At 46.5% G+C, this 21,416-nt stretch overlaps 2 protein-coding genes across 6 annotated transcripts in view; one reads left to right on the forward strand and one right to left on the reverse strand.

The window, feature by feature from the left end:
- Positions 1–15,444, forward strand: part of svild (supervillin d) — a 28,799-nt gene extending 13,355 nt beyond the window's left edge. For 3 of the 4 annotated variants that reach the window (XM_040176412.2, XM_040176411.2, XM_040176413.2), the window contains exons 4-29: positions 239–294; positions 1,621–1,718; positions 2,807–2,906; positions 3,949–4,484; positions 4,718–4,850; positions 8,149–8,296; positions 8,429–8,512; positions 8,668–8,754; positions 8,996–9,179; positions 9,287–9,459; positions 9,670–9,831; positions 9,962–10,098; positions 10,183–10,330; positions 10,446–10,591; positions 10,756–10,931; positions 11,030–11,165; positions 11,360–11,660; positions 11,780–11,934; positions 12,079–12,181; positions 12,279–12,486; positions 12,582–12,718; positions 12,820–12,975; positions 13,214–13,357; positions 13,447–13,556; positions 13,864–14,019; positions 14,250–15,444. In XM_040176412.2, the coding sequence (XP_040032346.2) occupies positions 239–294; positions 1,621–1,718; positions 2,807–2,906; positions 3,949–4,484; positions 4,718–4,850; positions 8,149–8,296; positions 8,429–8,512; positions 8,668–8,754; positions 8,996–9,179; positions 9,287–9,459; positions 9,670–9,831; positions 9,962–10,098; positions 10,183–10,330; positions 10,446–10,591; positions 10,756–10,931; positions 11,030–11,165; positions 11,360–11,660; positions 11,780–11,934; positions 12,079–12,181; positions 12,279–12,486; positions 12,582–12,718; positions 12,820–12,975; positions 13,214–13,357; positions 13,447–13,556; positions 13,864–14,019; positions 14,250–14,336 (4,061 nt within the window). In that variant the 3' untranslated portion in view covers positions 14,337–15,444. Of the gene's footprint in view, positions 1–238; positions 295–1,362; positions 1,533–1,620; positions 1,719–2,806; positions 2,907–3,948; positions 4,485–4,717; positions 4,851–8,148; positions 8,297–8,428; positions 8,513–8,667; positions 8,755–8,995; positions 9,180–9,286; positions 9,460–9,669; positions 9,832–9,961; positions 10,099–10,182; positions 10,331–10,445; positions 10,592–10,755; positions 10,932–11,029; positions 11,166–11,359; positions 11,661–11,779; positions 11,935–12,078; positions 12,182–12,278; positions 12,487–12,581; positions 12,719–12,819; positions 12,976–13,213; positions 13,358–13,446; positions 13,557–13,863; positions 14,020–14,249 lie in introns of those variants that run through there. The other variant, XM_078103530.1, reaches the window with a different exon arrangement.
- A 639-nt stretch (positions 15,445–16,083) lies between these two features.
- On the reverse strand, positions 16,084–18,272 carry LOC120819155 (uncharacterized). Of its 2 annotated transcripts, XM_078103595.1 has the most exons (3): positions 17,940–18,272; positions 17,450–17,513; positions 16,084–17,092 (listed from the first exon to the last, which is right to left on the reverse strand). In XM_078103595.1, exons 2-3 carry the CDS (start codon positions 17,498–17,500, stop codon positions 16,163–16,165), a joined length of 981 nt encoding a protein of 326 aa, XP_077959721.1. In that variant the 5' UTR covers positions 17,501–17,513; positions 17,940–18,272; the 3' UTR covers positions 16,084–16,162. The 2 variants fall into 2 exon arrangements, with proteins under 2 accessions (XP_077959721.1, XP_077959720.1); XM_078103594.1 differs by lacking the exon at positions 17,940–18,272 and having other exon boundaries at positions 17,450–17,654.
- Between the last annotated feature and the right edge of the window lie 3,144 nt (positions 18,273–21,416).

Below are 21,416 nucleotides of genomic sequence, written 5' to 3' on the forward strand. Positions count from 1 at the left end.
GAAGCCAAAACTAAACCCTCTCAGTTTTTCCCCCTCTAACACGTCTTCTGTGTGTAACACTATCCTGTATTTAGAGAAAGCAGGCGTATTGTTTGTCTGAGCTCACCGAACGCAGACGGTCAGCCTTGAAATGCTCCTTCTAAGGCGACTCGGCGACTGGTCTTACGATGCTAAAATTCAAAAACGTCCTCTCACCGCCGGGTCCTTTGTCAACCATTCATGTGTCTCTCCTTTGCAGCTGACGAGAAGCCCGTGGACTCCGTCACGAGGACTCCCAAGATGTCTCTTTACAAGGTACGGTATTTTAGGTTCGTCCTCTAATTGCCTTCACCCGAGTGTTTCGTATAGTAGATCGTGTGTGTGCAACTCATGAGGGATAATTTTCTTCAGTTTCCCGTTAAGTCTTTCCAGATGATTTATTCCCAGCAGCTGGTGTTTGCTTCACACACTGGATCTTTGCTCCATTAATAACAAATCGATGTGTTCCACACAGCACCGAGCTCCACCGGTGTGGAGGCCACACTAGGCCAAAGTCATGACTTCACACACGTAGCTTGCGGAGGTCTCAAAGCGACTGTGTGGAAGCGGCGGTCAGCTGGAGCTCGACCCTGGTGGGAGATGCACACGTTTGCTCAGAAAATGAATCGGCCTTTCCCAGGCCGCTGAAGTTCCAGAGGCGGTTAGGGTTCGTGACATCTGATGCGAATAGCTGATCTAACTTGGCCTCCTCAGGACAGCAGCACTGCCGAGGTTGGCCAAGTGAACCCAGATGGCAGCAAAACCTGCTGGGAAAACAAGTTCCCACAATTGCACCACTTTTACTGATTCATGAGTCCTTTTTTTGTTTAGCAAAGAGCTTTTTTTTCACTCTGGTTCACCTGATAGTCATCGGCGGTGACAGATGGCCCTTCGCTGTCTTCCCTTATCACTCATTTCTCCCCCTCCGATCCCTGTCGACAGCCGGTGAGTCAGAGTCTCTGGCACCAAGGGGAGGGGGGGGGGTGGCCGGTTGCACAATGTCTGCTCTCCAGCAGAGATTAACGGCAATAAAACGCGTACATGTCGACTTCTGGAGAAAGACGAAGCCCAGGTGTGTCCTAAATGTCCCGGGGACATAAAATCATTGGGGTTTTCCTCTTTCCAGAAGCCGATGCCTTTCTGCCGGGGTGGACAACGAAGTCCCTCCTCGATAATCTGAGAGCGTGAGTGCGTTTTTGAAAGAGGCCCCTGTAGTTCTGAGCTTTGCTGTGTCACTTTGTGAGAGGCGAGCAGCTGGATCCCGGGTCCTCTTATCTTCAGGTCGCACCGGGTTCCTCGGTTAAGTCTTCGCTGACACGCGTCTCACACAGCTGGACGGTTTGCAGACTACATGTTTGAAAAAGTGCGACGTTGAAAGCCTACAGCGCGCCGGCGCTGAGGGTGGACAAACTACGGCGTTGGCAGGAACTCAGCCGAGCATTTCAGGGGTTAAGTGCTCTGCTTAAGTGTGTGTGGGCGGAGCCCCATTCTTTCATCCACTCCCCCTTATCAAGGTTTGTCTTTTCACAGCGAGTGTAGGGAGTTTCTTGCAAACACAATCCCAACCTTTTAGGCCACGGCTGCCCTTCTCTCTGCCCGTAGGAGCGGGAGGCGTCGGAGGATGGAAGCGACGGGCGACGCGCCACCGTCAAGATGAAGTGTCAGCCGACGAGCAGCGACGAAGACGACTCCTCCGCCAGGTGAGCTTTCAGCTGGGAACGGGCTCCTCGCTGTTCACACATTGGTCTGCGGTACAATACGTATGCTACAACGCGAGCAGATAGAACAAACCAATTAAAATCCACAGACAAACACAGACAGCGTGCAGCCCACAGGTTGCTACACACCAATTGTCAAATGTGAACAGCTGCAGAGATAAACCAGACAAACCTGCAGAGCTTTCCCTTTAATAGCACACAATCTCTTTCGCTCACACCTATATATGCACACACCCACACCCACACACACACACACACAAGTAGGGCTACACAGGTAGCCTTGGTGACGCAAACCAAACCAGGCTGAAGTTAAGTGCTGCAGCAGTGAGAGAGCGAGCCTTCACGTTGCACCCAAACCACTGGAGAGAGTCATATGTTTGATCATCTATTGAAAATGCCCCCATAGCATGAGTTCATTGGGATCTTGTTTGGACTTTTGACCTGACCGATAAACTGCTTTCAGTTTAGAGCTCCGAGTCAACAGTGATGTCAGTGCATTTGACTATTTGCAAAAGGGCTTCGCCTTCTACAAAAGGAGGATGATGGCATAATGAAAAACAACATTGCTCTGAGAAATGAGGCGCAGGCTCGGCAGAGGCGGTCGTGTCCAAGCGCCGCTGCCTTTCAGAGGTCAAATGCACCGAGATGATTGTGGTTACTTGGCAGGTTCAGTGTCTTTACCGTTCTGCTGGATTAGTCCATAAAGGTGACGAGTCGGCGACGCTTCTTTACTTTGGCAGCGTCCTTTGTGTTTGTGATGATCAAGGAAAACACATTTTCTGCAGTTGTGTGGATGTGTACTTTGGCAGGAGCGTTCCTCAAATACCCTCATGAAGACAAATGGTGCTGTTGTGCGCCTGATTACTAGTGATATATTAATAATAGACGACGTGGTGGTGAAACAGAGTAATGAGTGTTACATGTGTTTGTGGTTTGCGTTCACCTTGCAGCCAGCTCTTTGCTGAAATCCCATTATGTTCTTACTGAATCGTGTTTACATCAAATATGCGAGAGAAATATATATTTTTTTCCCCTCGTTCTGTTTCATCTTCTTGTCGCTCATATTTCAGCCTTCTCAAAAGTGAAAGCAAGTTGATGGATGGGAAAGAAGCCCCAGATGAAGCTCCGTGCAGCGAGCCGCATGAAAACGCTTCCACCGTCGAAGAAAAGGTCTGTATTTTTGTTTCCATTGGATGCATTACGTTTTCTGTTTTCTTTTTAATGGCCCATAAGTTATGGTTTCCATAACTCAATAGGCTGAAATATAAAAGTCATCTCTCCTGGATCGTATCCAGGAAAGATTATAATTTTGAACCGCGTGCGAGCCGATTCCAAAACGCTTGCCCACCTTAACGTTGGCTCTCTTACCTCTGCGTCTGGTTTACATTAGATTAATATATATATTTCTTTTTAAGTACAGTACAAGTTGACTTTCAGAATGTATTTCATGTCCCTGATGTACAGTTGCGATGCAAACGCACACGCACACCATTTTTACTTATCTGGATGAAATGTGATTTTGTCACTTAGATCTTCACAAGGCATTAAAATGTGTTCACTTATTTCATACCGAACACCGTTGCCTGTGTGCTCTTGTAGCTTCCGCGGTCTTTTAGTTTATGAGGACCACCTCGTTGCGTCACCCTCACAAACCCAGCTGGCCGACGAACCGCTTCTTCCTTCATCTCCCCCTAAATCAGCACTCCCGTGTGACCTTTGACCCGTTGTCAGTAGGACGTCTGCCGTTGCTCCAGCTGCTGCCGCATCTTCTTAGCAGCATTTTGCACACAACAAAGGGTGTGTTTAGATGTGCCTTTAGGGTGCGTGATGCTTTTTAAATGCGTTGTGACAGCCTTAAAACCGGCAGCTCAGGCTATTAGAAGCTTGTGTCTCAACATTACAGCACCGCTTGTTTCTTAGAAAAAACCCAAACATGAGATTTATTGGCAAATTCTTTGCTTTTTTTTCCATTTAGTTCTACTTCCAGTCCATGAGTGTGTGTGACATGTTTTTCTCTGTTTTGTGTGGAAACTTTAAAGCCGCTGACGTTGGTCTGGTCAGAGAGCATCAGACGCCATAATCGAGGGCTATTGAATACGCTGACCGTGTCCCTGACACTTTAATCCGCTTTCACCGCTCTTATGAATTTTATGGCCGATGGTTAAGAAGGAAAAAAAAAAAAAAAGAATTTTCTCTCTCCCTCCCACATCAGCCGCCCGGTCTGCTCGCCGACGGAGCTCTCCCCCACAGCGAGACCAGAGACGCCTCTCCGCCTCCCTCTCCTCCCTGCCAGCTCGCCTCGCTGCAGCGCCAGGACTCTCGGGGCATCAGGGGAATCCTAAAGAAAAGCCGCTCCACCAGCATGGAGTCGGACCACAGCGAGGGCTCGGCGCCGGATTGCGCGCCAGCCCGACTAACCGGAGTCACCCTCAGCCACCCAGAGAGTGAGGAGGAGGAGGAGGATGAAGAGATTGAGGAGGAGGAGGAGGAGGAGGAGGAGGAAAATGAGGAGGTCAATGGGGAAAATGACGGAGAGGATGAGTCCTTAACAGACGGAGGGTGCTTCAGCATCGGCCGACGACAGGAAGAGGAAAGCGGCGGCGGCAGCAGCAGCAGCAGCGGGAGCTTCGAGGCGATGCGGAGTCCATCGCCCGACGAGAGCCTCGGGAAGACGTCCTCGGTGTCCGAGGACGTGGAGGAACTGGAGAGCAGTCTGGATGGAAGCCAGGGCTCCTCGCTCAAACAGAGGTCATTGAATGTACACAAACACATTTTGATGCGTTATAAGCAGCAATATTTGTTTCCAAACAAATACAATTTACCAAAACTATTGAATGTGTATGCAAAACAAGAAGCCCACTTTAAGTCTGTGTGACGTCCGGACTCAAAGCTCCACTTGTGTGTCTGAAATGCACGGCAAAAGTAGGTGTGACAGTTTGTCTCCGGGGGGAAAGAACTAACGTTTCTCTTGCCTTCTTCAGACTGGCAGAATTCTCTGGTGAAGGTGAGAAGAAGGACGGACCGAAGACGGCCAAGACATCCGACTTGGTCCACACTCCACTGGCCGATCGCTTCGACAAGCTGCAGCACGCTGAAAACGCCTGGATGAAAAAGGTATAGGCCTCCGCTTATCAAGCAGGCTCTTTGCTTTTGTTGTGGCGTTGAGTGTTTTGTTTCGAGAGTTGTTTCGTTAGTACGAATAGCAGCTTTACGATAGCAGACAACGATTTGGCTGCAGACGCATTTCTCCCCCTGCTGAATCAGCTTATTTCCTCGGACTTGTTGCCATTAGGATGTGAGGTTAGGAGGGCTTGTGGGGGGGAGGGGGGGCAGCAGATTTGGGAGCGGTGACGGCTGAGCCCAGAGATCCAGGGCTTAGCCGGCCTCCCAAAGACAAAGCGACACGCCTTTTTACCCCTGTGAAAATAAAACCCTACACCGTGACCAAACACCTGCAAACCTTCCGCGCTAATGCCTGCTTTCCTTTTGGTTTGTTTCTGCCCGCTCTCCTCCCCCCCCCCCCCCCCCCCCGTCCGCAGAGTACGAACAACAAGCAATTGTTCCTTTATAGACTTGCACAGACTCGTATAAACACCCAGGGGTCAACATGCAGGGGGTTTAATGTTTAACACTAAGATAACCGATGCGTTTTGAAGTGGTGAGAGAAGCGCATGCCGGCTTCTTCATGCTGTTCAAACAACTCTGGCTGAGTCTTTTTGGCTGGAAAAACAGCATAATAACCAATGAGTGTCACATGGATCTCCCCAAAGCCGTCAATACTGCACCCACAGTTTGACGGCATGTCATGTTTATTTATGTGCTGGTTTTGATGTCAGTCCAGATCGATGATCCTCTTGGGGGATTTCTGGTTTTGGGGCTCATCCTTCGGCCAAGGATGAGCTAACCTCCCAATAAATCCACTCTTAGTTTAAATGTCTTTTTCCAGACTAAGTACAGACAAGACAGCAATTTGAAAAAAATCCCCACTCAATTAAATACCGAGACCGGACGTCCTTTCCGTTTGAGTGCGTTCTTCGCTAAAGTCACCCGGAGTCCAAACTGGGGCCTAATCGCTCGCAGGCAGGAAAGACGCCGAGCTGGTGTCCAAAACGTCTGCGGACTTCTTCTAGAACCTCAGAGCTGTCGATAATTCAGAGAGCTTTTTCTTTCTTCCATGCGTCTATTCTCGTCACGTCTCTCGAGGGAAAAAGGCCCGGTCGGTTTGGCATTTGATCTCGTACTCGGCCAATCCGCAGCAGATGTTGTTGCCGCTTGGTTGATACGTGGGAGACCAGGGAATGTAACGTGCACGGTGCACACACCACACCAATCAACCCGCTCCAGATGTTTCCTGTTGGGCCCGCTTAGCTGTTCTCTGCATCACAGCTGCGTTGTAAAGCGAGACCTCGTTGTGCATTAAATTTGAAGAGGGTCGGTTTTGTTTTTAAATGATTATTGTTCATTGTAATGATCATCAATCAAATCACAGAAAACTGCTGCTTTGTTCGTTTTAAACTGAGATAATTAAACACTTGGGAGTGAAGGATGTCTTGCGTGTAACTTTCATTATGAGAAATCAAGCTTTTTGTTTAAAATCCACCAACAGAGGTAGAAATGTTCTATTCTTACTAAACCATGAGGCGAGTTTCATACTGTGATGCGTTTAATATTTGCTGTTTTCCTTTTCCTTCTTCCTGTCTCTCCCATCCTCCCAAACTTGGTGCCAGGCTTTAAATGACCCGTCTCATCATTAGTCTTCCAGCTGTTCCTACTACTCCCCCCCCCTCCTCCTTTTAAACCCTCCTTTCCAGTCTTCCTCTGTCCTCCCCTGCGGACTATACCCCTTTCTTTGACTTTGCCACCCGCTTGTCGGCCTTTCCCAGCCCCTTCAGGTGAGTGACTGAGTGTGTCTGTGTGTGTGTGTGCGCATTTGTTCATTCTGTGCCTCATTGCACGGCCTTCACTGCTCCGCCTGAGCTCTGGACAACTTCTCACACACTCTGGCAATTCCCACTGATGAACCCGAGCTGTCAACGGCCTCTGCCGTTGGTACGTGAATGTGGTTCGCCGGCCCCCAGCTGGTCGATATCCGTGTCAGAGGTTTGGCTGAAGCGCTGAAATGGTTTCCTGTGGGGCTCCTCGCTCTCCTCCCCCCCTTCCCCTCTGATCGACTCCAGAGATGAGCTGCTAGCTAAAGGGGCCGAGTCGCCCCGTCAGCGGGCGAGAATGCTTTTTGACCGCTTGGGATGACGGATGTTTGCGTTTGAGAATTCATAGTTTAAAGCACTAAAAAGAGGCTCTGCATGTCGGATAACGTTTCATTCTCGTATGTTGTGAAGTCTGCTGGTGCTCGGTCCGCTGTTCCGACCCAGTGAGCCGTCTCTGTGTGGACGCCAGTGGGATTAAATGCATTTCTTTGAACTTTTGTCTCGTGCCAGGCTGATGTTTGACCCCCGTCTGTGCGACGTGTTTCACATTAAAGTACAAAGTAAACTAACTGCGAGTGCAGAGAGTGTTCTATGCCACTGCATGGGTTAACAACTTAAAGCCCCCCTACACCTCCTCTTCAGGTAAACGAGAAAGAAACGTGACGCTAATGTAGACGGCCAATACAGGCCTGAAGGCTCGTGTGGAATGTTTTGTACAATAACTTCTCTTCATGCTGAACAGATAACATTATCTGCTCTGCGGGGGAGTCCTACAGTCTGCCTGTGCGAGACACTCCTGTGTGCATATCGTGGCGCGTTACACTCGGTGAATTGCTCATTACCAGTGAAGGGATAAGGGGTGGCAGCCAGCAAAAGCTCTGCCAGGGCTGTAAAACGCTTAAAATATTTATTAGTGGAATATCATTAGTTGCTTTAAAACCTCCCGGGGTCCAGTGGGGCGGGGGGGGGGGGGGGGGGACTGTAAAGCTCTGCTAATTTATTTTTAATGGTGGAGTTCAGGTGCAAAAATGGCCACAGGAGTAAATCACGTAAGGAAAGCTCTAGTGAATCGCTGTTGATCGATGGCTTCAGCACACTTTTCTCTTTTTATTGTCAGTAAGTCCACATTCTTTGTGTTTTTTTTGGATCGAGGAACCTTCTTGGAGCGTGTTCTTTTTGGGAGAAGCCACGCTCTTCTAGAAATAATAAGAAACCAATTATACATTTCAAAACCTCCTCAAATGAATTTCTCGTTCCTTTACCGTCTGCCTTCAGCATCACTCATAGTCTCTGCAACCATTTTGTCCTCACGATCACTTCACTGTGTCCTCGTAGCGGTTACACATCAGGAATCCGGAACATTTATGGCCGAAATATGTTCAACATACGAGGAATTTGACATGGCGGCTGGTGCATAACGTCAGGCAGTGAGAAGTGCATAAGCCGTAGTGTGCTTCCTTTTTTAAAATAAAATGTCCCAACAGAAATCCAGCGTGGAGGTGGGGGCCAAGACGTCCCTGGCAGACCGCATGAAGGTCCTCAAGGACAAGGAGGAGCAGTGGAAGAGCAAAGGCAAAGGAGCCGCCAACGACTCTGTCCAGTTCACTGTGGCTGGACGCATGGCCAGGAAAGGTGTGTCCACTCTGTGCCAACTGACGACGTTTTCACATTTAGAGTGCATTTCTCGTAATGCACAACCATCCTGAATGATAATGAAGGTGATTGTGAGTTACAGCCCTAATTGGTCCTCCTGTCTACCTGCAGGTCTCGTTACAGAAACCGGAAAGGAAGAGTCGACTCTTATCCCCCTCAAGAAGTGTAATGCGACGCCCGTGAAGCCGCTGGAAGGTAGAAGTTGTTCAATCAGTGTGCGAATCATTCAGTTAATTAGTTACAAAGTCCAGATGACTGATTTAAATCTTTCTGCTAACTTTAAAGGAATTGTATACCCTGTTTTTTAATCACGTTTTGGAATGTATCCTCCCTTTGTCACCGCTGGATAGAAATCTCCAGTAGAAACGATGTCAAGGTGGAAGGAGATAAAAGGCTCGACAAGCTGGAGTCTTTCCTCAACAAGCTACACAATAAAGGTACTATACCCCCGTTTGTTGCTGCACACAAGACAATATTTGGATAAATATTACACTATTGAAGAGGATCTGTTACACTCGTCTGTATAACAACTTGTTAAATTTCACTATTTTGCTGACTCATAGACATAGTGGATACTTGACAGTACAGATGAGCATTTAGTAGATGAGCTCACAGGATATCCTAAAACATTTTACACATGTTTGAGTCACCTCTTCACCTTCCTGCCGCGGCGTTCAGGCGTGAGCAAAAGCAAGACTTCCACCGTGGAGGTGACGGCCGAGACGGAGAAAGAGGTGATGACCCTGGACGACGAGGAGACCTTCGGTAACTTCTACAAATCCATGTCCCCGGCGACGCTGCAGGACTCCGGTGTGGTTTTGACGGAAGAGGACCTCAGCCAGATTTCTGCCGACTCACCAAAGTTGGTTCACATAAGTGAATGCACAACGAATGCTTAAATCTCTTAGGTTGCTTTTAATTAAAAAAAAAAAAAAAAAAAAAAACGTCCACTGTGTTGTGCGTCTCTAGACTCACCTCATCGGTAGCGGAACACAAGCGAGCGGTACGACCAAACCGAAGGAACCAGGGCTCCAGGAACCCTCTGCGTGCTCTGGCCGCCCGCAACGACCTGCGGCAGGTCTACACTGAGCAGAGGCTCAACGTGGCCTCGCTGGAGACCAAGAGGATCCAAGTGGAGAGGAGTAAGACTGCTCACACTGACTCTGGTTGAAGTTGAATCCAGATAATCCAAATAACAGCATGTATGAGATTGCCGTGGTGACATAATGGCTTAGTCTGCTACTAAATCTGAGCTGGCCGATTACATCAACAAATCGGAATGATCGATGTGTCGATTCAACTGTGTTCCTACATTAATGTCCCCGGTCCTCTCCGTTTTCTCTCCCTCAAAGTGGCAAAACATTCCAAAACCAACCTGGCTGACGTGGCCTTGGCGGGCCTCGCGAGCAAGGAGAACTTCCGCAAGATCAACCTGCGCGACGTGAAATCCACCGATGTTGTGACCAACAACAGCACGCTGCCTTTCAACAAGCTCATGCTCATTCGCGTCAAAGGTCAGCCGCACGTGCGAGTTGGTGTTTGTTTTCTGTAAATATTTGCGCAATGGGGGGGTTTGGTGTGCGGGCGCTCTCGAAAAAACCGTCAAGTGACATGATGTGTGCGCTGCTTTGTCCCCGTCTCCAGGTCGCCGGCACATCCAGGTGCGCCTGGTGGAGCCGACGGCGCGCTCCTTAAACAGCGGCGACTGCTTCCTGCTCATAACGCCGAAGCACTGCTACATGTGGAGCGGCGAGTTCGCCAACGTGATCGAGAAAGCCAAGGTGAAGAAGCCCTCGCGCACAGAACCACCGGGAGCAGCTGTTGGATTTTTGTGCAACGTGGTGTTAACGTTCGTGTGTATCCAGGCGTCGGAGATGGCGGCGTTTGTCCAGGCCAAGAGGGACCTCGGCTGCAAGGCCTCCCAGGTGACTGTGCTGGAGGAGGGCATCAACACCGACAGCAGATGGGCCAAAGAGTTCTGGAGCCTGCTTGGCGGACAAACCCAATACAGAGGTTCGCGCTCGTGAATCGTTTCCCGTCTCTCCGGCGTTGTGACGCGCGTTTTTTTCGACGCCGCGAACATATGCTCAGTCTGCTTTTTGTGTCGTGCTGTGTGCGCGTGTCACAGGTGCAGGGGAGCCAGAGGAGGACGAGCTGTATGAGAGTGGAGTTCTGGACTCTAACGGGGTGTACAGACTCCACGGGGAGAAGCTGGTGCCTCATGAAGACGCCTGGGCCTCCATGCCAAGTGTCACCTTGCTGGATTCTAAAGAGGTGACGCCCTCTGCTCTAAATTCTGGGACCTGCCTAGAAAGAGATGAATGAAATATGCAAAAAGCACCCGTGATAGTCCAAACTGACATTTGCATGCACATCATATTTGTTTTTTTTGCATGTAGTACTTACTACTTTCCATTTCCTCTTCCTGCCACCACCAGGTCCTAGTGTTTGATTTCGGCGGCGAAGTGTACGTTTGGCACGGGAAGGACGTGCCTTTGGGTGACCGGAAGGTTGCCGTGAAACTGGGCAAGCAGCTTTACGGCGGCAGCTACGACTACAGCAACTGCAGGGTGAACCCTTTAGACGCCTCCTTCACCACTTCGGATGTGCCTCAGTGAGTATTGGAGATTAGTGGTTGCGTTGTCGTAGCCCCTAGTGGTTGTTTCTCGCCGGTACAGCTTCATGGAGGAGACGTTTTTGTGTGATTTCCAGGCAAGGGGAGGGTCGTCCGAGCTGGACTCTGTTTGGCCGGCTGTCGGAGCACAACGAGACGTCCCTGTTCAGAGAGAAGTTCCTGGACTGGGCCGACAGGAAGAAGGAGGAAGCGGCTCAAGCGGATGAAGTCAAGGTAGAAGAGATTGGTCCTCTGCTTTTTGACTTGGCAGGGATTCTGCGCTCGTGTAATGTGTGAATCGGTGTTATTTCTTCGCTGCCCGTTGATCTTCAGGCCTCTGACAAACCTGTCGCCAAAGGAATTAAGATGCTCGTGAAGCTGTTAAATCCGCCAACATCCCGACCAATGCAACACCTTTGTTTGCTCAGAGCCCGATCCGCTCCGTCGAGCGGCCCTCGCTTGAACTGGAGCTGCAGCCGTGCGACGCCAAGGCCCTGCTGGACCACGAGCCGGAGCCCGTGAAGACGGTGCTGGAGGGGGTGAACGTCCAGCGGGGCCACGGCCTGGTGAGGGCCGACGACGGGCGCCAGGCGGAGCTGGCCACCGTCGAAGTCGACGCCTGGCACATCAAAGAGCACGGAGAGGAGGAGCTGCCTAAAGAGAGCCTGGGCCAGCTGCACCAGGGCGACGCCTACATCGTCCGCTGGAAGTACTCCGTCACCACGCTCGGTGAGTCGCGGGTTTGGAACTCGGGGGGGGGGGGTGTGGCGGGGGGTTGAGTTCGTTCGGAACTGGAAGCAGGAATTCGGCTTGTACCCGCTGGGTTCACTCTCGTTTTGTTCCGTCAGTGGGTAAGCGGCAGAAACCCGGGGAGCTCAGTGCCGGCGCTCCGGGGAGAGAGAGGACCGCCTGCTTTTTCTGGCAAGGCAGCCAGTCCAGCATCAGTGAGAAGGGAACTTCTGCTCTGATGACAGTGGAGCTGGGCAGCCACAGGGGCTCACAAGTGGGTATCGGTTCATCACAGACGCACAACAAAATGTCCTTTTTTAATGGTGAAGTTCAAGCTCATAGTCAACTTGTGTTCCAAGTAGCACGTGTGTGTGTGTGTGTGTGTCTCTGCATCTGTTGTATCTGATTGTCTGTCCAGGTGTTGGTGAGTGAGGGAAAAGAGCCTCCGTGCTTCCTGCAGCTCTTCCAGGGCGGTTTGATCATCCACAAGGGCAGTAGAGAAGATTACGCCAACAAGACAGGTTAAAAAAACAATCTTCATTGTTTTCAATTTACTGCGACTTAATCATCATTCTTAATCTCAAATAAACACTAAATTATTGCAACGATTTCCCTCAGCTGGCTGGCGGTTGTTCTGCGTCCGGGGGGAGGAGGAGGTGGAGGCCTCTCTGGTGGAGGTAGATTGCCAGCACGCCAGTCTGCGCTCTCGTGCCAGCCTGGTGCTTCTGAACGCCCAGAAAGGCCTCCTGTTCTTGTGGCACGGCTGTAAAGCCCACGCCGGCGCCAGGCGGGTGGCCAGAAGAGCTGCGGACAGAGTCACCCAGAGGTGAGGAGAAGGCAGACAAAGATAAATGGATGGCCGGCCGCCGGGTGGACGCGATGTTGCGGACCGACGGTGTTTCTGTGTTCGCCTTCTTCCAGGTGTCCCTCTGAGTTGGGTCTGAGCAGCAGCAACAGCAGCGTGGAAGTGGAGGAGGTGGAGGAGGGATCTGAGCCCGCCGAGTTCCAGAAGGCTCTGGGCCCGCAGGACACGAAGGCCTACGACTGTATGCTGCAAGGCGAGTCGGCTTATATGCACCGGATGGATGGAGTTATTCTTCATTGGCTGCTCGCGTTCGGTGTGTGACGAGATCTGTGTGGGTGTGTGTGTTGTCTCCAGATCCAGGAAAGTACAACTTCACACCACGGCTGTTCCGGCTGAGCGCCAGCTCCGGGCTGTTCGAAGGGGAGGAGCGCCTGTATCCTGCCAGAGTGACGGAGGGCGTCATGGCGATGCCCTTCCTGCAGGAGAACCTCTACTCCTCACAGCAGCCAGGTACTATTCACACCTTTTGAGAAATGTTCCATTTTCACTGAGTCGCATCTTTATTATTTGTCTGATGCATTCCATGAAGATAGAAGTTCTAAATAATCAAGATTAAATAGCCAGTCAGAGTTTGGGTTGTCACCTGACGACAGAAAAAAGCACGACAAACCAATCTCCGACCGATAAACTCTCCGAGGCTCCTCTGTTGGTGGATGTGTCGTGTACTGTAACCTTTTTGCCTCTCCAGCCCTGTTCCTGCTGGATAACCGGATGGAGGTGTACCTGTGGCAGGGCTGGCAGCCCGACGACACGCAGTGTACCGGCTCGGCCAAGATGCGCTGGAACAGCGAGAGGAAGTGTGCCATGGAGACCGTGCTGCATTACTGCAAAGGTCACAGTTCGTCTGTGTGTTCCATTATTGATCCACTAGGAGCCCAACTCCTGTTTTTCATATCTTCCTCGCTGTGGTTTGATTTATAGAGAAGAACCCTCGGCGCCCCCCTCTGGCGTATCTGGTCCTAGCAGGCTGTGAACCGCTCACATTCACCAATATCTTCCCATACTGGGAGAAGGACACCAGCATCATAAAGGTGGGGAAATCATTTTTAATCATTTTTTTTATATATATAGTGATGTCTCTGATCCAAATCATCCAACAGATACAGTAAAGTCAGGCAAGAAAATAAAAAGGTATTTAACAGACGACAGTGAAATATGAAAGGAAAGTAATGTTAAGTCTCTGTAGCAAGCGGCCTTAAATTCACCATCTTGGATTGAGGCCAATGTCACGTCAGCGAACTCCAGAGTGCCGTATTATTATTTGCACATATTTTGATTTAAGACGCTTTCCACAAATCGAGTCATGGAAACTGCAGCGCTTCCGTCTCGTGTGCGCAGACGCAGAGCTCCAAGAACAAGGTGATGTTGGTGAAGGAGGCGCTCGCTCAGCTCAGCAAGCTGCAGTACTCCATCGAGGAGCTGACCAGCAAACTGCTGCCGGAGGGAGTGGACCCTCTGCGGCTGGAGGACTACCTGTCCGACCAGGACTTCAAGGTGGGGAACACGCACAAAAAAACAAATCTTGTTCTCCTGACAAATGACTTCATTGCGGCTGATTGTCCATCGAGAGTTTGGATTAACGAGAGTACCAGCCAGCATACACGCATGTACACACACTTCTCTCGTATAGAAATCTACCCGTGTGGACATAAACGTTATCGCGTAATTGTTATTACATCAGGCCTCTTGTGACGTTTGTCGTCCTGTTCCTTGATGTTTTTCAGACGCTTCTTGGGATGAGTCGAGTTGAGTTCAACGCTCTGCCAAACTGGAAGCAAAAGAATCTGAAGAAAAGCAAAGCCCTGTTTTAAAACTTTCTTTTTGTACTAAAATGTTTGTTTTTAATGTTCCTGCAGCTTTTATAACATTTGAGAGAGAATTATATCCTCATTTCGTAATGTACAAGAACAGCAGACATATAATTTTGTTGAAATATTGATCTATTTCATGTGTCTCTGAAATATTTTAGCCGATCATTATGTGCAATTATTAACCTTTTTGATGGCAAGATGTTTTCCCTGTATGGCCTAAATAGTTACACTCACATTATAAATATGTAATATACTATAAATGAATGTGTTTTTACGTAATGACACCACACTGTGTCAACCTTCACGTGAGAGTGTGTTTGTATCAGAATTGCCAATGTTGTTACAATGTAGGGACTTATTCATTGTAAAAGACAGCTGTGTGCAACTGGATTAAATCCTCTAGCAAAAGAAGCAAATCAAGTCAAAGTTCGGAGAACAATCCCCACGACCTGTGAAAGCAACGCAGTGCATTAGGATTGAACTCCTGACGTCTGACTCGCATGGATATAAATGCAAATATGTATTTTAACCGTAAATGTATTCCGAAAGTAAACTCTGAGATCCCAAAGAAAACGGAGACAACCCGTCGCATGGCGGAGACTCGCTGCCGTCGGCTCCCCTGAAACTGGCCAATGACTTTTAGTTTGTTTGGTACTGAATACTTTGTGGTTCTCATGAGTATCCGCCCGTGTGTCAGTAATGTCAGCCCTCATCAAGTGGTTGCTAGGGACCAAATCAAATCGTTTTGTCGTGCGAGCGTGCGAGCGTGCGTGCGTGCGTGTGTGTGTGTGTGTGGAGCGAGAGTATCTGGAGTATAAACTGCCTTTTTATAGCTGGAGCTGACACCACAAGCATGTGATGCAAATGTGATGCGAGGGTATGTTATGCATAAAAAATACTGCCTGTGATTTCTGATTACGGAGAAGAAGAATTGCGTAACAATTGTGTTTTCATCTTTTTTGTGATACATAAACTCGTCACTGCGTGTGGAGACGGCTTCCAGAGTATTTCTTGTATTTCATGGCACATTAATGGTCAACATCGGTGGTGGGGAAATGAGATATTGATGCTCAAGATTTCCCTTTTAAATAAAGTATTGTAAAAAATATTTGGTTGTGATCGTTTTTTTTAAAAGCTTGTTGTCTCTCGAAGAGATCTTTAACTTTCTTCATAGTGACACCTTTTTGTTTTTAAGCTCCGGCGAGTAATAAACTAGTTTATCTGAGCTTGGACACTGACACTATTTATGTTAGGAGGAACACCTGTGCCCGACAGGTCAAAATGTTAACTAGGAGAAGGTGTCTGCTGCTGATGCTTGGATATATTTCTTCTAAATCTTGAATGTATTAATACTAAAATACTCCAGCAGTCATATCTGACTGCTGTTCGCTCAGCAGGCCCGTTTTTTCACATCCTATTGTACTACGGATTTTAGAAATACTGAGGATTGGCCAACAGGATGTGCACACGGATGCCTTTCCAACGTGTGTCATCGTCTTTCCCAAAATACTGCAGTCTGCATTTAAAATGTCACTTTTTTTTTAGTTATCTGCTAAACATTATGTTGAAATGTCGAAATACACATCACAATATTCCTTGACAACCTACCTAAATTCCTGTTTTATTTTTTATTCACCGATTACTTCCTGTCTTTGTCTATTGGTCCCTCACCTGTTTTCAGTATCATCACTATTTAAGCCCCAGATATTTGCCCACCTGCTGCCACAATATAATGAAGGACAACTGGTAGGATGCAGAATGACCTTTAATGAAATTTGAATATCAATTTATAGCATTAAAGTTCAGGTCGACTCCAAGGCCTCACTTTATTCTCCAGTATGAATCATCTGATGGACCTTCAAACTGCCTCTTTGATGGAAACTCCTTCCACATTGCTCACAGGTGGAGGGCTTCTCTCCAGTATGAATCATCTGGTGTCTCTTAAAACTGCCTCTTTGATTGAAACTCCTCCCACACTGCTCACAGGTGAAGGGCTTCTCTCCAGTATGAATCATCTGGTGGGCCTTCAAACTGCCTCTTTGATTGAAACTCCTCCCACACTGCTCACAGGTGGAGGGCTTCTCTCCAGTATGAATCATCTGATGGGCCTTCAAACTGCCTCTTTGATTGAAACTCCTCCCACACTGCTCACAGGTGAAGGGCTTCTCTCCAGTATGAATCATCTGGTGTCTCTTAAAATTGCCACGGTAACTGAAACTCCTCCCACACTGCTCACAGGTGAAGGGCTTCTCTCCAGTATGAATCATCTGATGGACCTTCAAACTGCCTCTTTGATTGAAACTCCTCCCACACTGCTCACAGGTGAAGGGCTTCTCTCCAGTATGAATCATCTGATGGGCCTTCAAACTGCCTCTTTGATTGAAACTCCTCCCACACTGCTCACAGGTGAAGGGCTTCTCTCCAGTATGAATCATCTGGTGTCTCTTAAAATTGCCACGGTAACTGAAACTCCTCCCACACTGCTCACAGGTGAAGGGCTTCTCTCCAGTATGAATCATCTGATGGACCTTCAAACTGCCTCTTTGATTGAAACTCCTCCCACACTGCTCACAGGTGAAGGGCTTCTCTCCAGTAGGGGGGACACAGGTGGACGGGCCTCCTCCGACATCTTCTGAGGAGGTCGCGGCGCCGCAGGGTGGTTCCTCCACAGCGTCGGGACCCTGACGTGGATCCACCTGCTCCCCGGTGAAGCTCTCCTCACCCTCCCCACGGGGTCCTGCTGGTTTTGTGGACGTCTGTTGTGAAGGAAAAATATTTCAGACAAAAAAAGAGGGTCATAGGATATTCATTGGTAGATCCCGTTAATTGTACCCCACAATACATATTTCACATTACATTTATATTAAAGGACACCGAACATGTTCACGTCCAGGTGCATACTCATTTTTTGGGGTTTCTTCTAAAAAAAAGTATATAATAGGATGTATGTCGGAAAGTCTCTGTTTGGGCTCTTTCAGCAGTGGGTTGCTAGGCAACGGCTTCGTTTCATATTTTAATTCTTGTCAGCTGACTTTTTTTTTTTTTTTACTTTAAGTAACCCATTTGTAAAAACCTTTGGCTCGCATGTCAACAAAATGAAGCATGTATTTTACCTCTGATGAGCTCATCGCGGCGGTCATCTTTTCTTCTACATGTCCCTCCATCTGAGAGTTCCTCCTGAGATCGTGAAGTGAAGACATTAAGAGAACATGAATGAACAAGTGAGCAAGAGCAAGATCATCCAAGTCAGACACACACAACTCCGAAAGAGACCTCACAGGCTTCGTTGCCTGCATGTTTATACTGTGCATCTTTTAAATAACCACAGTCCAACAATGAATTAGATCACGTCAACTACGTCTACAAAGAATCTGTGACATCGTTTTCAATGAAATATATTCAACGGCCTCTGACAAGTCTTTGATATTTATTTCTATCATACAAAGAGAAGAGTTTACAATAACAACTGTATCACGTGCGAACATATCAAAAGAAATGTGCTTGTTATCAATAAAGCAATAAGTTTGATGAATCCGCCGCTCATCGAGAGAAAAAGCACAGAGAGAACAATCACGACTGAAGGAAACTCGTTTCTGCTCTTACCGTTTTTCTGAGTTGACAAACTTTAACCTGCCAGGTAATCTGGTGTCTTTTCCTCACTGAGACTCAAAGATGCATTGATGGTTTCCATGGTAACCGCTGGCAATAGTTGACTCAAAATGGAAAAAAAAATTTTCAAAAATAAACATAACACATAAACAACTAATATAAAGATCCCTAACCTACTGAAAATCCCTAGCATATACAGTATATTATACCTGTCAATCAAAACTGAATAAATGTTGACACTCAGATGTATTTTTATATTGCAGAACAATGTACACTTTTTTAAGCAAAAAATAATGTGTGTAAATTGTGGTATTGCTCCAGTGTTGCGGTGGTCGAGTCAGTGTTTTTTCCCTGTTTCCCTTTTGAAAATATGTTTTATTATTCTTTGAATTCACGCACAAACTATTTGATCACACCTGAGCTGTTGACTTCCCCTTTGACTCCGTTTCATAACTTAATTTTGACATTTGCATTATGCATTGGTTCTTATGCATCATAAAATTCCAACAAATCTTCATATCTTCATATTCAGACGTATGGGTGTTATGATGATATTTAGTCTTCTATTCTGACTTTCCTTCATGATTACTGAATTGTTGTCCAATACGCATCACGTTAAGTGTTTCTCAACCTCACCAAACAAAACCTTAAAGAAATGAAACCCAGCTTCACGGTAAAGAAAAAGAGGAGCAGGGATCGTTTTCTTATTTTTACTGCGACCAGAGCGAACGGTGTCGTCAACAAAGAATGACCTACAGGATCAGGATTTAGAAAGAAACAATGCTTTATTTTTGGAAAAGATCAATAATCCCCATAGAAAAATCCACATAGCGATCAAACTGCTGTTGCCTTTATTTGGTCAGATTTAGAGAGAACTCACTTTTACAAACGTTAATATTCTTGGGCCTTTAAAACGGAAATATCTTTAAAAATCTAAAGGGATGTTTCATTGTCATTGTTATACAGCACTATTATATAAATATAATGGTAGAATAGTCACAAGACTCTCTGTTATTATTGATTCATTGGTTCGATGCCTCTCTTCTTCTCTCTGACCCGCGGCCGTCCTCTCGGGCTCTGTTTGGGGCTGAGGGGGTCAAAGGTCACTCTGGTGTTCACTCCCGCGGTGTTTTCCCTGTTGACACATGACAGGGGCCGAGTGTGTGAGTCTGTTGGATTCCATAATCATATTTCTACGACCAGCACAACATTTCCTATCTATCGATCCAAACATGTGGCTTGTGGCAATGCTGGCAAAATAGAAATATTTTCTTTTCTGAAGCTCCTCTCCAAGGTTCAACCAGGTATTCGTTATTAATACATTTGTTCATTCATTTTTAAAGATAAAAATAAATAAAAATATGTGACAATCTAGAAAAGAAAAACCTTTATTGTTTAACTTTAATGCTTCTTATTAAGCGAACAGTGGTGCTCGTGTTTAACCACCAGGGGGCGCTGTCAGTCCATCCTCCAACGGTGCATTCTGTGAGGCTCTCCCTTTACAGCTCTGCTGCCTTTTGGGCCATACATGATCAATGAGTGACGAGCGGAAAATCAAACATATGAAACAAACAAAAACTAAATCAGCTTCTTTTTCCCAAACACACAACAAAAAGGAAAATAAAAAACGCATCACATCTGTGCATCACCAGGGATCACTGACACACTGTTAATCAACACAAGTGTGTATTAAGCGTGTATTATTCATAAAAGAAACACACATTAAAACTTAAAAAGGTCTCTTATTGTGCAGATTCTCGTGTCAACAAGCAGCACAGTTATTCCCACAACAGATGGCAGGAGGCAGCCGCTCCCTCGAACGGCGACTGAGTGGCTTGTTTGTTCATTTTTTATCTACCTCTCTTGTTTGTTCATTTATTATATAATTCTCTGTCCTTCAAACCTTAATCACCTGCATCGCTCTGCCTTCTGGATCAGGTGAAACAGCGGCCCACGGTGAAAGCTGACATGCAGGCAAACAATGAAGCTGCCACTGCCCTGCGGACCACGTTGAGTATAACTGTGGATATAAGAGGATGAGGATGATTATTCGCCAATTATTCGCCAGTGAAAGGTGGGGAGCGTCTTTGTGCTGACGTAAACACTTTTAAACTGACAAACCGAGAAAATACGAATCAAGATTAAATCCGATTTGTGTTTTGATTTTGTTCAAATTTAAATCCTGAAAGATGGGATGAGGTCACAGTTGCCAGGTAGATCAAGAGAAAAGTGCATAAGGCCACATCCAACAGAGTTATAGGAGAATTGATTAGCTCACAGGAGGAAAACGAATTACTGTTCTTCTTTGTGAGCTCTCTTTCAGTGCATGATGTTTATTAGCCGGGGCAGCAGAGATTAACGAGGCTTTGAAGAAGGAAGGTGAGTCCTTCAGATTCTCAGAATTCACAAAGCAACAATGCTGGCTTGATTCGAAAGGGAAAAAAAACAAGTTCTTACGACCTTGAACAAAGCATCGTACGCAGCTGCCAATATTGAACTGAACCCCACCAGCAAAAGCCTTAGACGGCCATAGATATAGCCTTAGCTAGTCTTAGATATAACCATAGTTTTAACCTTAGATATAACCTTAGATATAACCTTAGATATAACCATAGATATAACCTTAGATATAGCCTTAGATATAACCTTAGATATAACCTTAGATATAACCATAGATATAACCTTAGATATAGCCTTAGATATAACCATAGATATAACCATAGATATAGTCTTAGATATAGTCTTAGATATAGTCTTAGATATAGCCTTAGATATAACCTTAGATATAGCCTTAGATATAACCATAGATATAACCTTAGATATAGTCTTAGATATAACCATAGATATAACCTTAGATATAGCCTTAGATATAACCTTAGATATAACCTTAGATATAGTCTTAGATATAGCCTTAGATATAACCTTAGATATAGTCTTAGATATAACCATAGATATAACCTTAGATATAGTCTTAGATATAGTCTTAGATATAACCATAGATATGTCTTAGATATAGCCTTAGATATAACCTTAGATATAGTCTTAGATATAGTTTTGGATAGTCTTAGATAGTCTTAGATATAGTCTTATATAGTCTTAGATAGTTTTGGATATAGTCTTAGATATAACCATAGATATGTCTTAGATATAGCCTTAGATATAACCTTAGATATAGTCTTAGATATAGTTTTGGATAGTCTTAGATAGTCTTAGATATAGTCTCAGAAATAGTCTTAGAAAGTTTTGGATAGTCTTAGATAGTCTTAGATATAGTCTCAGAAATAGTCTTAGATAGTTTTGGATAGTCTTAGATAGTCTCAGATATAGTCTCAGAAATAGTCTTAGATAGTTTTGGATAGTCTTAGATAGTCTCAGATATAGTCTCAGAAATAGTCTTAGATATAGTCTTATATAGTCTTAGATATAGTCTTAGAAAGTTTTGGATAGTCTTAGATAGTCTTAGATATAGTC

This window comes from Gasterosteus aculeatus, chromosome 5 (genome assembly GCF_964276395.1).
Source record: "Gasterosteus aculeatus chromosome 5, fGasAcu3.hap1.1, whole genome shotgun sequence".
Taxonomy (NCBI): domain Eukaryota; kingdom Metazoa; phylum Chordata; class Actinopteri; order Perciformes; family Gasterosteidae; genus Gasterosteus; species Gasterosteus aculeatus.